The sequence below is a fragment of the Maniola jurtina genome, chromosome Z, assembly GCF_905333055.1.
Source record: "Maniola jurtina chromosome Z, ilManJurt1.1, whole genome shotgun sequence".
NCBI lineage: Eukaryota > Metazoa > Arthropoda > Insecta > Lepidoptera > Nymphalidae > Maniola > Maniola jurtina.
The window spans coordinates 1,960,708-1,972,876 of record NC_060058.1 but is presented as its reverse complement, the minus strand read 5'-3'; the positions used below and the strand labels follow the sequence as shown (position 1 = coordinate 1,972,876).

The following is a 12,169-nucleotide window of genomic DNA, read 5'->3' as shown; positions in this document are numbered from 1 at the left end:
TATAAAAAAAAAAACTGGCCGAATGCGAGTTAGACTCGTGCTCCGAGGGTTTCGTACTGGGATGTTTTTTTCGACGTTTAGCATTGCACGATAAATCAAAAATTATTATTGGGCATAAAAAGAAATCTGTTTTCGAATGTAGAGGTAAAGCCCTTTCATATGATACCCCACTTGGTAGGTATCATGTAGGTATAGTTATCTTACTTTGAAAATTAGAACACATTTTTTTTTTTTTTAATGATGTAACCACATATTCACGGTTTTCAGATTTATTCCTACCCAAAGAGTATGTAAACACTACGTTATCTACCAAATTTCATAATTCTAGGTCAGCGGGCAGTAGGTAGGTACTCTAGAGGTTTTATTGATAGACACGACAGACGGACGGACGCAAAAATGGACAGGCGGACAGACAATGTACATCAAAGTGATCCTATAATGGCTCCATTTTTAACCCCCGACCCAAAAAGAGGGGTGTTATAAGTTTGACGTGTGTATCTGTGTATCTGTGTATCTGTCTGTGGCATCGTAGCGCCTAAACGAATGAACCGATTTTAATTTACTTTTTTTTGTTTGAAAGGTGGCTTGATCGAGAGTGTTCTTAGCTATAATCCAAAAAAAATGGTTCAGCCGTTTAAAAGTTATCAGCTATTTTCTAGTTTTCTTGTAGAAAAGAAGGTTAGATAACCCTTAGGTTCATAATATTCAAGTGTCAATTGACAAATGTCAAGCTGTCAAGATGGACATTGCCTAGATATACATAATTATTTATTTGAAAATGATTTGTCGGGGGTGTTGAAAATTTTTAATTTACACTTGTATTATTCCTTTTGAGGTACGAAAATTTATAATGTTTTCGTTACGAATTTTGTCCCTCAGAGAGATTCCCAATATAGCCCGCTCCATAGCCCACTGAATGACTTTGAACTTGTGGACAAGGACAACTGTCAGTGTCCATGTTTCAATGCCTTACATCATCACAGGTAGGACACACTCATTAAAGACCTTAGTCTTTAGGCTTTGGGGTATCGACGAATCGAAGACTTGGCGTAATTTTCCAAATGCAGCCCAGCCCAGCATAGTTCTTCTGTCAGCTTCCTTGTCGAAGTTGTTTCTACCTAACTAACTAGTTGTATTACCTATCCTACTCGTAGTTAGATAGTTGCATTCTTGAATCGGAAGGAATTGGATAGTAGGTACATGCCAATGATATGAGTAACTATAGAAGATAATAATATGAAATACATGGTACAGTGCCAACTATGAAGTGTGGGAAGATATGAAATGCGGCCCGAAAAATAATAGCCAAAGAAAAATATTGATGTATTGGAAAACATGGAACATCAAGATTTTTTTAAACAAGCCTGAATCTGTGGTTATTCCTCTTGGTCTGTATCTTGGTCCTTACTCCTTGGTCGCATAAAGTGAGGTGTCACTAATGTCAGCTGAGCTCCCAAATCAGATAACTAAATGGTAGAATGGTAGAGTTCTTTTAAATTGAATAAACCTGCTAATAATTACAAGAGTCAACGTGATTGTGGAAAGTTTGATCAATTTATTTTCACCTGTTACTAATTCATACTGTTTTGAAGTTCAAAATGTTACATTTACGACGGATCGCCGGACTCGGGACCAGCTGAAGACCTGGGTATTTAGAACGTATTTATAGCTTGTTTATCTATTTATCATGCATTTACTTTTATTCCTCATAATTTATTGTTCCCTTATTGCTGGTACCTATCACATTAATTATACTTCTGATATGATTATACATTTCTTTAGTCACAGTGGAATAATTCATATGTCTCTGTGACAAAAGGAAATAAAATGTTTACTTAACTTTATTAGTTTAAAATGACTGGAAGATATCATTTGTTTGAGACGTTACTGAGGCTAAAGATTATTTACATTGCTTTAATAATACATATTATTATGTGAATATGGATTTCAATAGCACTTAAATGCTCATGTTTAATGGGCAATGTTCTTTTTCACAATAAAACAATGCTTAGGTCTAGATACAGTGTTGAAAAAAGCCTTGCAATTTATCTCTTGTATAGTTATTTATTGAGCATTGCATTATGTTTATTTGTATTTATTATATTAATTTAGATAAAGTGTTGAAAATAAGCCTTGCTGTTATAGTTATTTACTGAGCATTGCATTGTAATATATTTATTTTATTTATTTGTAGTGTTAATTTAGAAGTATGCTAATAATTGTAGATGATAAGTCTAATATATATAAAAATTTATTCTATAGATATAGTATATATAACCTTATTTACTTTAGTGCTCTTCTAGTGTTTAATTAGATTTTGGTTATTACTCTAAACATTTAATAAGCTTTAATCCTTTTTTACATTTCCATACAAATAAGTATTGCTTTTGGTTTATTACTCTTAGATTACAGTACTTACTTTTAATAATTATTTTAGTAACTATTATGTATCAAATTTCACAACTGATAACCAGTTAAGACATTATTGGATTCGAACCTGAGACCTGGCTTATTGTAAGACCAGCCTGCATTCTGTCCTGCTTCAAATACAAACTTATTTACGTTTTGTCAGACTATGCACATTGTTTCTACTTAGCGAATGTTTTAATCTAATTTCTGCACTATAACTACATAAGTAAATTACTTAATTTACTTATGTATGTGAATTATGAAGCCTTTTTGTTTGTAATTATGTAAATAATTGTTAACTTCATCTTGGGTCTTTGTGTTGTCATGGTTGTTAAAAATCCTTTGTATTCCATGCAAGCTATCTCTCAGTCTAATTTTTCCAGAGATATAATACACACTACACTTTCTTATTCTTCATACTTCAATTTATATTAATATTTATAGTAGAGATTGGTAATAAATTAAGTTGGTAAAAGCATTGCCCTTTCAATTATTATTATTTGATGTGCAAAATGCAGAATTGACAAGAAATGTATTCAAAATATAACTATATATTATTATGTTGAAACATCAATTCTATATTTATTTAGCCGATGCCCATGACTTCGTCCATGTCGATTTAGATTTCAAGATCAAACAAAAACCTCATAATATGATTTCCAGGATTAAAAGCAGCCTATGTCACTCTCCAGGTCTACAACTATATCCATGTAAAAAGTCAAGGCAATCTGTTGCTCCGCTGCAGTGTAATTGAAGAACAAACTGACAAACAAACCCACTTTGGCATTTATAATATGGCTAGTGATATATTATGATAGCTATTGATAGATCTGCATTTGACCATTCCAAACTATATTTTAAAGTTATCTCTCTTTTTCAATTTCTATGACTTTGTTGCGAGCAAGTGAATGATTTAAGTAATATTATGATTACAAAAAAACTATTGAAATCCTTATTGTACATAAAATATAACAAATAATATGTATATGTAAAATAAGTCAGTATATATATTTATATATATTAAATACATATAACTTTTTCTGTCAACAATTAAGTGCCTAATGATTTATTGTTTGTTAACAGTAAACGTTATATAGAGATAAAATATTGTAGATGTCTTCCATCTTTTATATTTCGTATCTTATTGCAATGGTCATTATCTGCCACTAGCTTTTTCTGGCGGCTTTAGTTTTATGGTTAATTTTTACAATTACAATTTAGAGAGAACATGTATGTAAAATTTCAAGTTTCTAGACCCAGTATCAGTTTGAGCTGTGTGTTGATATGGCAGTCAGCCATTTATAATATAAAGTTTTTTTTTTAATAATATAAAGTTGCAATTAAATTACTTATGCTGGCGTTAATTTTATATTGATGTAACATCTTGGTGATTTATCTCATCATGCATTGCTGATTGCTTGTGACCATTCTTCATCTTGCATAACTATTTTGCATTTGTTTATTTCCTATGCAAGGGATAGCGTCCACTAGGCGATCTGAGCCGGGTCACATTGCAACATGAAATAAATTTTATAGGACGCAGTACTGAGTACGTAAAAATGCTCGCTGCATCATTGCGACCCAACCTATCTCTAATGAACGCTCTCCGAAAGAGTATTATAAAAAGCATTTTAAATTTTTTTTAGGAACAATGTTGAAGACTGGGACTTTGCTTGATAATGTTATCAAAGGTGAATTTCATGGATATTTTGTTGAACTTCCATCAATTAGATAATCACAGCAGGCTTTATTCAAAACTATGCAAAAGCTAAACAATTTTTTTTGATGTTTTTGTGCTATAATACAGTAATAAATATTATCACATCATTCAATTCATCAAATTTACTAGGACATAGCTTATTATTATTCTCTTTTTTTCGCGTATACGATTCGTTAGGGCGCACTTATGACCTCATTCACATTTTTATCCAAAAATATGTTGCATTTGGTGTGTGCAGCCTAATGCTACAGTTTACAGACAACTCACTCATCATGAAGTCGGGCTAGCTATGTCGTAGTAATATTCATTCATGTAATTTCCGCTAAAATTTTTTGTTTTTGTTCTGTGTGATGTATTTTTTTCTATTTTAGTGACATAATCACAACCCACCATAGTTCCATTCTAGCAGATAATAGTCGCTTTGTCACAATGATGACACCTGAGGAGTCGGAATCGTTAAGCATCATGCCTTCGGACACCCACCTCGACGATGCCACAGGTTTGTTTATTGAGAAGCTTTAGAGTAACTATGTTCGCGCACGTAACTGTGCTTGACACCTACTGTGTGTTTGAGTTGTGTGACCGTGCCGGACACTGCTATCGGCGGTACCTAAAAAATGAGACAGCACATTGTGACGTGCAACTATGGAACCCTACACTAGACGTGCCATGGCACGCACTTGACCAATTTTTTAAAAGACGCTAACTATACATGCGCGAACATGGTGAATACGAGATGCTTGTTATTGTTTTGAGTATTATTTTAACACGTAACACTAAGTCATCATTTCATGATCGTGACTTTGTGCAGCTCAATGCTGATCGCACATCTAACAGCACTGTACGTGCCGCAGTTTTCTAGGGTCTCGTATGGTTCGGAGGGTGCCAACTAAGCCTTCGCTATCCGTCCGTATGTCTGTCAGCGGGCTGTATCTCATGAACCGTAAAATGGAGAGAGTCAAAATTTTCACAGAGTGTGTATTTCTAAATAATAAATAACTCAGATGGCGAATATCAAAATGGCCGCTATGCAAATTAAAAAAATTAAAAAGTATAAAGTGTTTTTATTTTTATATTTAAATATTTTGATTTTATCTTATATATTATGACTTCTGTAATAATATGTATCTATAGTAATATGGGTTCACTTTGCCTGAAATAAAGAACATTATTATTTTGGTACAGAACCCTTTATGTGCCAATCGAACTCGATAGATCACTGAATACAGTGCAAGTATCACACTTCACACTACTGTGTATTTGTGTGTATGTATGCGTGTTTGTTACTCCTTCACGCAAAAACTACTTGACGGATTTGGCTGAAATTTAGAATGGAGATACATAATATGCTGGAATTAGCACATAAGCTACTTTTTATCCCGGAAAATCAAAGAGTTTCCACAGGATTTGGAAAAACCTAAATCCACGCGGGTGAAGTCGCAGGCATCGGCTAGTAATATATAAACGATATTTATAATGATAACTTTATTTACTTATGGATTGCTGATGTACGATAAAACATGTACGGCACGTGCGGCAGCTGGATGTGCGATCAGTTTTGTGATTGATATTTGATTCATGCTGCACCGCTTAGAATTACGTCTCCTGATCCCGATGACCTAAATCCTACATTTTATCGTTCATTCCGAACCGAGCTTGGTGTTGAGCTTGTATCGGTGTGGCCGTTTTTTTGAGACCTCTAGGTCAAAACTCCAAACCGCGACGAAACTCTTCATTGCTGAACAAAGCGAGAGTGCATAACTTTTTCCCGTGTAAAAAAGCGTGCGTTTCGTAAAATCTTTGAATTCGTTTATTTTTGAATTAGTGATTGTGGATTCGTGAGATTAGTTTTGAATTAGTGGTTACTATCCCTTTTAATAGTTGATATTAAATTTCAAGTTTCTTCAGCAGCTCAGGCTGTTCAGTTTCCATTAGTATCCCTGTAGGGCTAGTAATAAATATACGATGACTTCATGAACTCTCTCAATTAAATAATAGCAGAAACTAGAGTAAAGAAACTCTCTGCTTGACCCTGTATGAACAGGTGTTAAATATAAGACTAGGGGTGAAGTAAAATAAAAGATACCTAGTCATTTCATAGCCTACCTCTGTTAAGCCTCAACGTTTTGTTACAAATCTTCTTACTGTCGTGAACTAAGACAATAAGTATTGTGTAGGGCTACTATAAATTCAACGGGCAAAAATCTAACTTGATTTTTAATTCTGCAAAAATTGAATTTGCACAGCATCAGGAACCGAAGAAGCCCCATCATCGATGGTGTCAAGTGAGACGGAGTCGGACGGCAGTATTCTGTCGGAAACCCCGCGTCATGACATGCCAGACGGTGCACTAACTTACAGCGGCGACGCTAGCGATCTGGCAATCGGCCCCTTTGATAAGCCATTGGCTGACGTGCGAGCTGTGGGTAGCACTCTGGCGTCCCTGGTGTCAACGAGAGGTAAGTAATTATTATAATAGTAGTTAATGAAACAATCGGTCCTCGACTAGTGTGGTGAGCTATTACCAAATCCTTGTTATTTTGAGAGAGACCCGAGTTCAGTAGTGAGCCGACAATGGTTTGATCATGATTATGATTTATCTTATAAGTTATTTTATAAGTCCTACAAGAAATGATATATTGTGCCCAGGCTCAATGTTGCCCTGGGGCCCAAACAAAGGCGCCATAATGCCGACGGCGGACTCGGACTTGCGGCCGGGGGAGTTCGTCATGCGGCTGCTCTTCACAGAGTTCACCGTGCAGGCCGAGAGGAAGATGGAGGCCGTCATGGCGGAACCACTGGTAACTAGCTTATTTTTTTTTGGCAATTCCTTTAACTTCTTGATAAAAAAATCGACAACAATCTATCCATGGAAAGAAGTTAGTATAGAATAGAATAGATTTTTATTCAAATAAACTTCTACAAGTGCTTTTGAATCGTCAAAATAATTTACCACTGGTTCGGAATGGCCTCTTTGTTACGTAATCCTTTATGAATAACAAAGACAAAAATCTCAGTGGCATTAACCATTTTGAGTCGCCAACCAATAAACGAAACTGTTTTCGATTTGAATTTCGAATGTTTTTTGAAAACATGTTTGTGATTGGAGTTAGAGCGTTACTATCTTTCCGCGGATAGAGTTAATAGATCATATAGTCATAATTAATATACCCCTTTCCCCTCCAAGTAAGCCTAGAAGTAAAGCTTGTGCTAGGAGTAGGTATGACAATAGCGCAACCTCTGACCTTTCGGAATTCAGTCCGCGCCTTAACTGTTGAGCTATTGAGGGTCTAGTCATTGATCAAATATCAGATGAACCTGATGTGCTTGTCTTTAACTGTTGAGCTATTGAGGCTCTAGTCATCAAGTTTTGGAGCAACCTGATGTGCTTGTGTTTTGGCAGGAGAAGCCGTTAAACAAGACGCTTCAGAGAGGAGAGGACCCTCAACTCGATCAGATCCTCTCCGCGTTCGGCACAGTCGCGGAGCATTGCCTGCCGTCTCTGCTGCGAGCGTTGTTCGGTTGGCTGGAGCGGCAGATGGCTGAGTCGCCGCAGCTCAGCGAGCAAGCCAAAAAGCCGCACCAGGATCTGAGGAACAAGAGGTTAGTTGACTCCGTTCTCAATCATGACAATCTAATGAAACTGTACAGAAAGTGGAAAATCTTCGTGGAAAGTGGAATGGATTTTATTGGAAAATTTCGAATGCAATAATTTACATTTTTAAGCACCTGCAATTGTGCCTCATGCCTGCTGCATTTGTAACAGAGTCCTGTTGGCATCCTTCAGGCGCAGAACTCAAAAATACAATTTAAGTAACTTATTTTAAGGCGTCACATACAAAATCAGGTATTAATGAAATACATATTCTTATAAAATGAACAAAAAGGGCAATTTGGAATAATATAATCGTAGGAAGATATCGAAATTGTAGAGCTTGAGATATCAACAATTAATTAATGATTGTTTGACGTGATGTATCCATGACAATCGAAAGATGACAGCTATCTTCATAAGTCTCGTTGCACTTCTAAGGAGGTTCTTCATAACACGGCCAGACTGACCACGGCGCCGTCCTCGGTGCCTTCTTCTTCCGCTATTCATAGACTGAGCAGTCACCACAACCTGTAACCAGAACAATCATTTAGCACACAATCTAGGTGCTGATTTCACCAACTTGAATGATGTTTAACCGTAGAACGTAAACATAAACGTAGACCGTAGGCGTTAAAGACAGTTTTATATGGATAATCTGTCGAAATTTCAGATTTAACCTCGCATAAGACTTATTTTATGTTGATAAAATTGGTCCTTAATTTAACTTTTTTTTTTTGTTCAATATGTAAAGCTTTCGAAGAACTTGACGGTAATTATTATTAATCAGCAATTAAAAAGCATTTAATTATTATGGTTCATTACCTATTTTGTCTATGTCCAGCCTATGTACCGAACAACACAATCAGTCAGTCACACGCGACAACTCATCACAGTTGAAAGTATACTTACGAACATAATCAGACAGTCGCACGCAACAATTCAGTCGCACGCAACAAATTAGTCGCACGCGACAATTCATCATAGTTGCAAGTACGCTTATGACATTAAAACACACAAAATAACACGTCTCGACGATCACAAGAGTAGGAATTACACGGTGGTATATTCCCACACCGAATGCCACGTGCACTAAGGACTTACTCCAGTTAAAGTAGGTCACCCACACGATACCTACCGAGGATTTATAACGCAGGTTCAGCATGGGCCCCTACTGACACCTCGCCACCTCGTCTGCAAGCCAGACCCTCAACTGGTAAGACTCACAGCCAAAACGCAAGCCATACCCTCAGCTGGTATGCTCACAGGCACAAAATGGGCCACAACGGTCGATCCCCTTTTCAAACACGGAGGCCTCCATAAAGATTCTGTTAAAATAATGTTTATTTCATCTGTAAGTATTAAAGATTCTGTTAAAATAATTTTTTTTTTTCATCTGTAAGTATATCCTCTCTAATACGTCATTCTGACATTTGACTTATATGTCAAGCTGACAGTTTCCTTCAATCCCTCTTCCATCGGCTATAGCACGGTTCACATTGTTCGTTGCATCATGTAATTATATCCAATGTAATCTTTACTTCATTTAATTAAAACAATGACATAGCGATATCAATAAACAGTATAATAGTTGATTGCTTTTCGACGAGTAAACTTCGTTACCACGCCAGTTTCATTGCGTGCAACACCACATTCAATTCAATTCAATTTCATTTATTTGCACATTTTTATGATTTTCACATAGCATTAACTCTGCTTAGGGGATCACCAACAACATCACAAACAGAAGAACAGAACGAAGAGACATGTATCACAAAAGACGAAAGCAACTTATGATTGTTTGGTTGGTACATAGACTGTAAAATTCATAATCACTAAAGCAAACGAAAGTTGGGTTCAAATAGTACTTAATCTTAAAACTCAGGAGGTTCTCAACCATCGATGTTCTTGACTAACTTTCAAAATACTAGAACATTGTGTAAGGTGTCATCGCTCAAAGCACAACACCATGAACTCAGTCAGTACTGCTCTTGCCATAAGCATCAGCACAAAAATCCACGATAAGTAGGTATCACATATAGCTAAAAACTTCATAGCCAAAAGTCACATAGCTAAAAGCCACGTTCAAAAGACACGTTCATTTCTAATACTTGAACCAACTTCATTTACTTTATTCGGACCTCTCATGCCGCTGTCTAATTAACCAGTATTTTACGAACGTTTATAACACAAACATATTCATTATTATGAACCAAATCGTTAATCAGAAACATTCAAGAAGAATTAGAGCCCAATTTTGTGTACATAGTCGTCACGACTATCTAGCAATACCTGGTAATATGCACGTTATCAATGTAAAACAAGCATCTGTCAAGTTTTAGACAGACCTGTACAAGTTCTCTAACTAAAAGTTCATTAGATACCCAGTATTAAGTACTCGTATTGACATATTCACAACGATATTTGTCTCCACTTCGATGAGTTCATAAAACTATTAAACCGATAGGTTTGCTTAAATAACCAAAACAATTAGTTGAAATGATAGAGTTTACAACCCCAAAATTAGTAAAGCGTTGTTCAAATTCGCTTTTATTAATCATTCGAGTATGATCGCACCCTAATTGCTTAAAAGTGCTAAACAACGAGATAATTCTGATCACAGTCTTGTCATAGACCGTATAGCAAGCAATATATGGACACATCACTTATTTATCGGAATGTACTTAAAATCCAGTTGAAACTATTTAATTATCTCATTCAACCGAGTTGATCGGCATAATTTTCGTTTCGTTAGTACTTTCGAACGATACGAGCCTTTTGTCATGAAGATAACATAAGTTGCAAAGATGCAATAAGCTATAACGATACACGAGGTATTTTATACGAAAAAGTTACCTAAGCTTTCTATGCCTGTTATATTTCTCTACAGTAGTGAAAACATTATCCTGGTTTGCATTGGCAGGTATATCAAAAACTTGCATGTTAATCTATCACCGAGTAATGAAAATTAAATACCTCTACAGAAAGTAAGACTTACATCGTTACGCATTGACATTCATTTTCGCTTTGTTGTGTAAAATATTGTAATTCCGTAGGTAATTTTATAATATTGAATTTAGTCAGTACAGGATCGGCGATGAAATAAAATAAACTTTCCGTGATGAGAGTGTGAAAATAAAAACTTCAACTACCTATGTAAATTAATTCCCAAGTAGGCGTATTACAGCATACGCTAACAAGACTAGCCTGCGTAACTGAGAACATGATTAGGTATCATTAGTCAGTCTGATTAATTTTAGAACCGTTCGGTCTACCTGACCCTAATTATTATTTGTCTTCAATCTTGTCATTCAGTGGAGATAAGTCATATGCATAGGATTAGATTCATACAAGTACGCGAGAAAAGATGTAAATATTACACAAATTACAATATTTTTTGCAATAACTTGATACGAATTGAAATTATCACTGTTTCAGTAATTGGTAGTCTTCTCGTCGACACTACATTGGCGTTGGCAGATAGATATCTCAACACTAACGTTTAGTTCACCTTCACTCACTGCTGCTAACCGTACCAGAATGACGAAAATGATTTGCTACAAAACTAAGTTATTCAATCGCAAATCCAACGTACCTACTCACTTGTAGTAGAAGTTAATGGTTACATGTATACATAAGCGCAATGGGGATGATGCCTATGTCATCATAATAAATTATTTCTTAGTAATTATTAAATAGAGTATCTTCCAAAGTTCTTAAAATGCGCATTCGATGCTAGTTATAATATTGCTAACCATTTTAAATTATCGATTTAACTAAAAAAAATATGTTAAATTACGTCAAATGTTATGACGTCACATCTGTGAATTTCATTCAAGCTCCCATACTAAGTGAGTAAAAAGCAAGTAAAAAGTCGCCGATTTGACTAGTAGGTAGTCATCATCCCTATTCTTTCATAAGACAATGCCACTAGGTTTCTCAAAATCATAACAATAGGTGCCTAAGTGGTCGAAGGTGTTAACAAAAGCTTATCAGCTATCATTAAGCAGAATTATCATTTAAAACTAAAAGGGAACTGGGATGCCGACCTTTGCGTAACGCTGATAATATCTCTTTAAAAGAAGGTTCACGCACTAACCACGGTACAAAGAATATAACTTTTGAAGGAGCACAAATGTTTAATAAATTACCTACAGAAATAAAAAATATTAGTAAGATAAACATTTTCAAAAAGAAACTTAAAGATTTTGTGATTAAAAATAACTGAATCGGCTCGGGCAATATGTAAAGAGCATTGCTGGGTACATTATTAGAAATTAGACTAACTTACCCGCTACTATTTTACGATTGTGTTGTCTCTTACCGCTCTGCCGAAACATAAAATTTGCTTAAGTTTATTACTGTAATTTCTCATTAAGTGAAATTTGTATAAATTCTTTTGAGAATAAAATTCTTTAACCACAAAGCTGATACCAAAAATTATTAAA

The 12,169-nt window shown here is 35.4% G+C and overlaps 1 protein-coding gene across 4 annotated transcripts in view; it reads left to right on the top strand.

The window, feature by feature from the left end:
- Positions 1 to 1,430: 1,430 nt before the first annotated feature.
- The window catches only part of LOC123880336 (protein furry), a 114,891-nt gene continuing 104,152 nt past the window's right edge, over positions 1,431 to 12,169 (top strand). For 3 of the 4 annotated variants that reach the window (XM_045928421.1, XM_045928420.1, XM_045928418.1), the window contains exons 1-6: positions 1,431 to 1,648; positions 4,056 to 4,100; positions 4,501 to 4,628; positions 6,376 to 6,588; positions 6,779 to 6,930; positions 7,533 to 7,732. In XM_045928421.1, coding sequence (XP_045784377.1) covers positions 4,559 to 4,628; positions 6,376 to 6,588; positions 6,779 to 6,930; positions 7,533 to 7,732 — 635 coding nt within the window. In that variant the 5' untranslated portion in view covers positions 1,431 to 1,648; positions 4,056 to 4,100; positions 4,501 to 4,558. Of the gene's footprint in view, positions 1,660 to 4,055; positions 4,101 to 4,500; positions 4,629 to 6,375; positions 6,589 to 6,778; positions 6,931 to 7,532; positions 7,733 to 12,169 lie in introns of all 4 variants that reach the window. The other variant, XM_045928417.1, reaches the window with a different exon arrangement.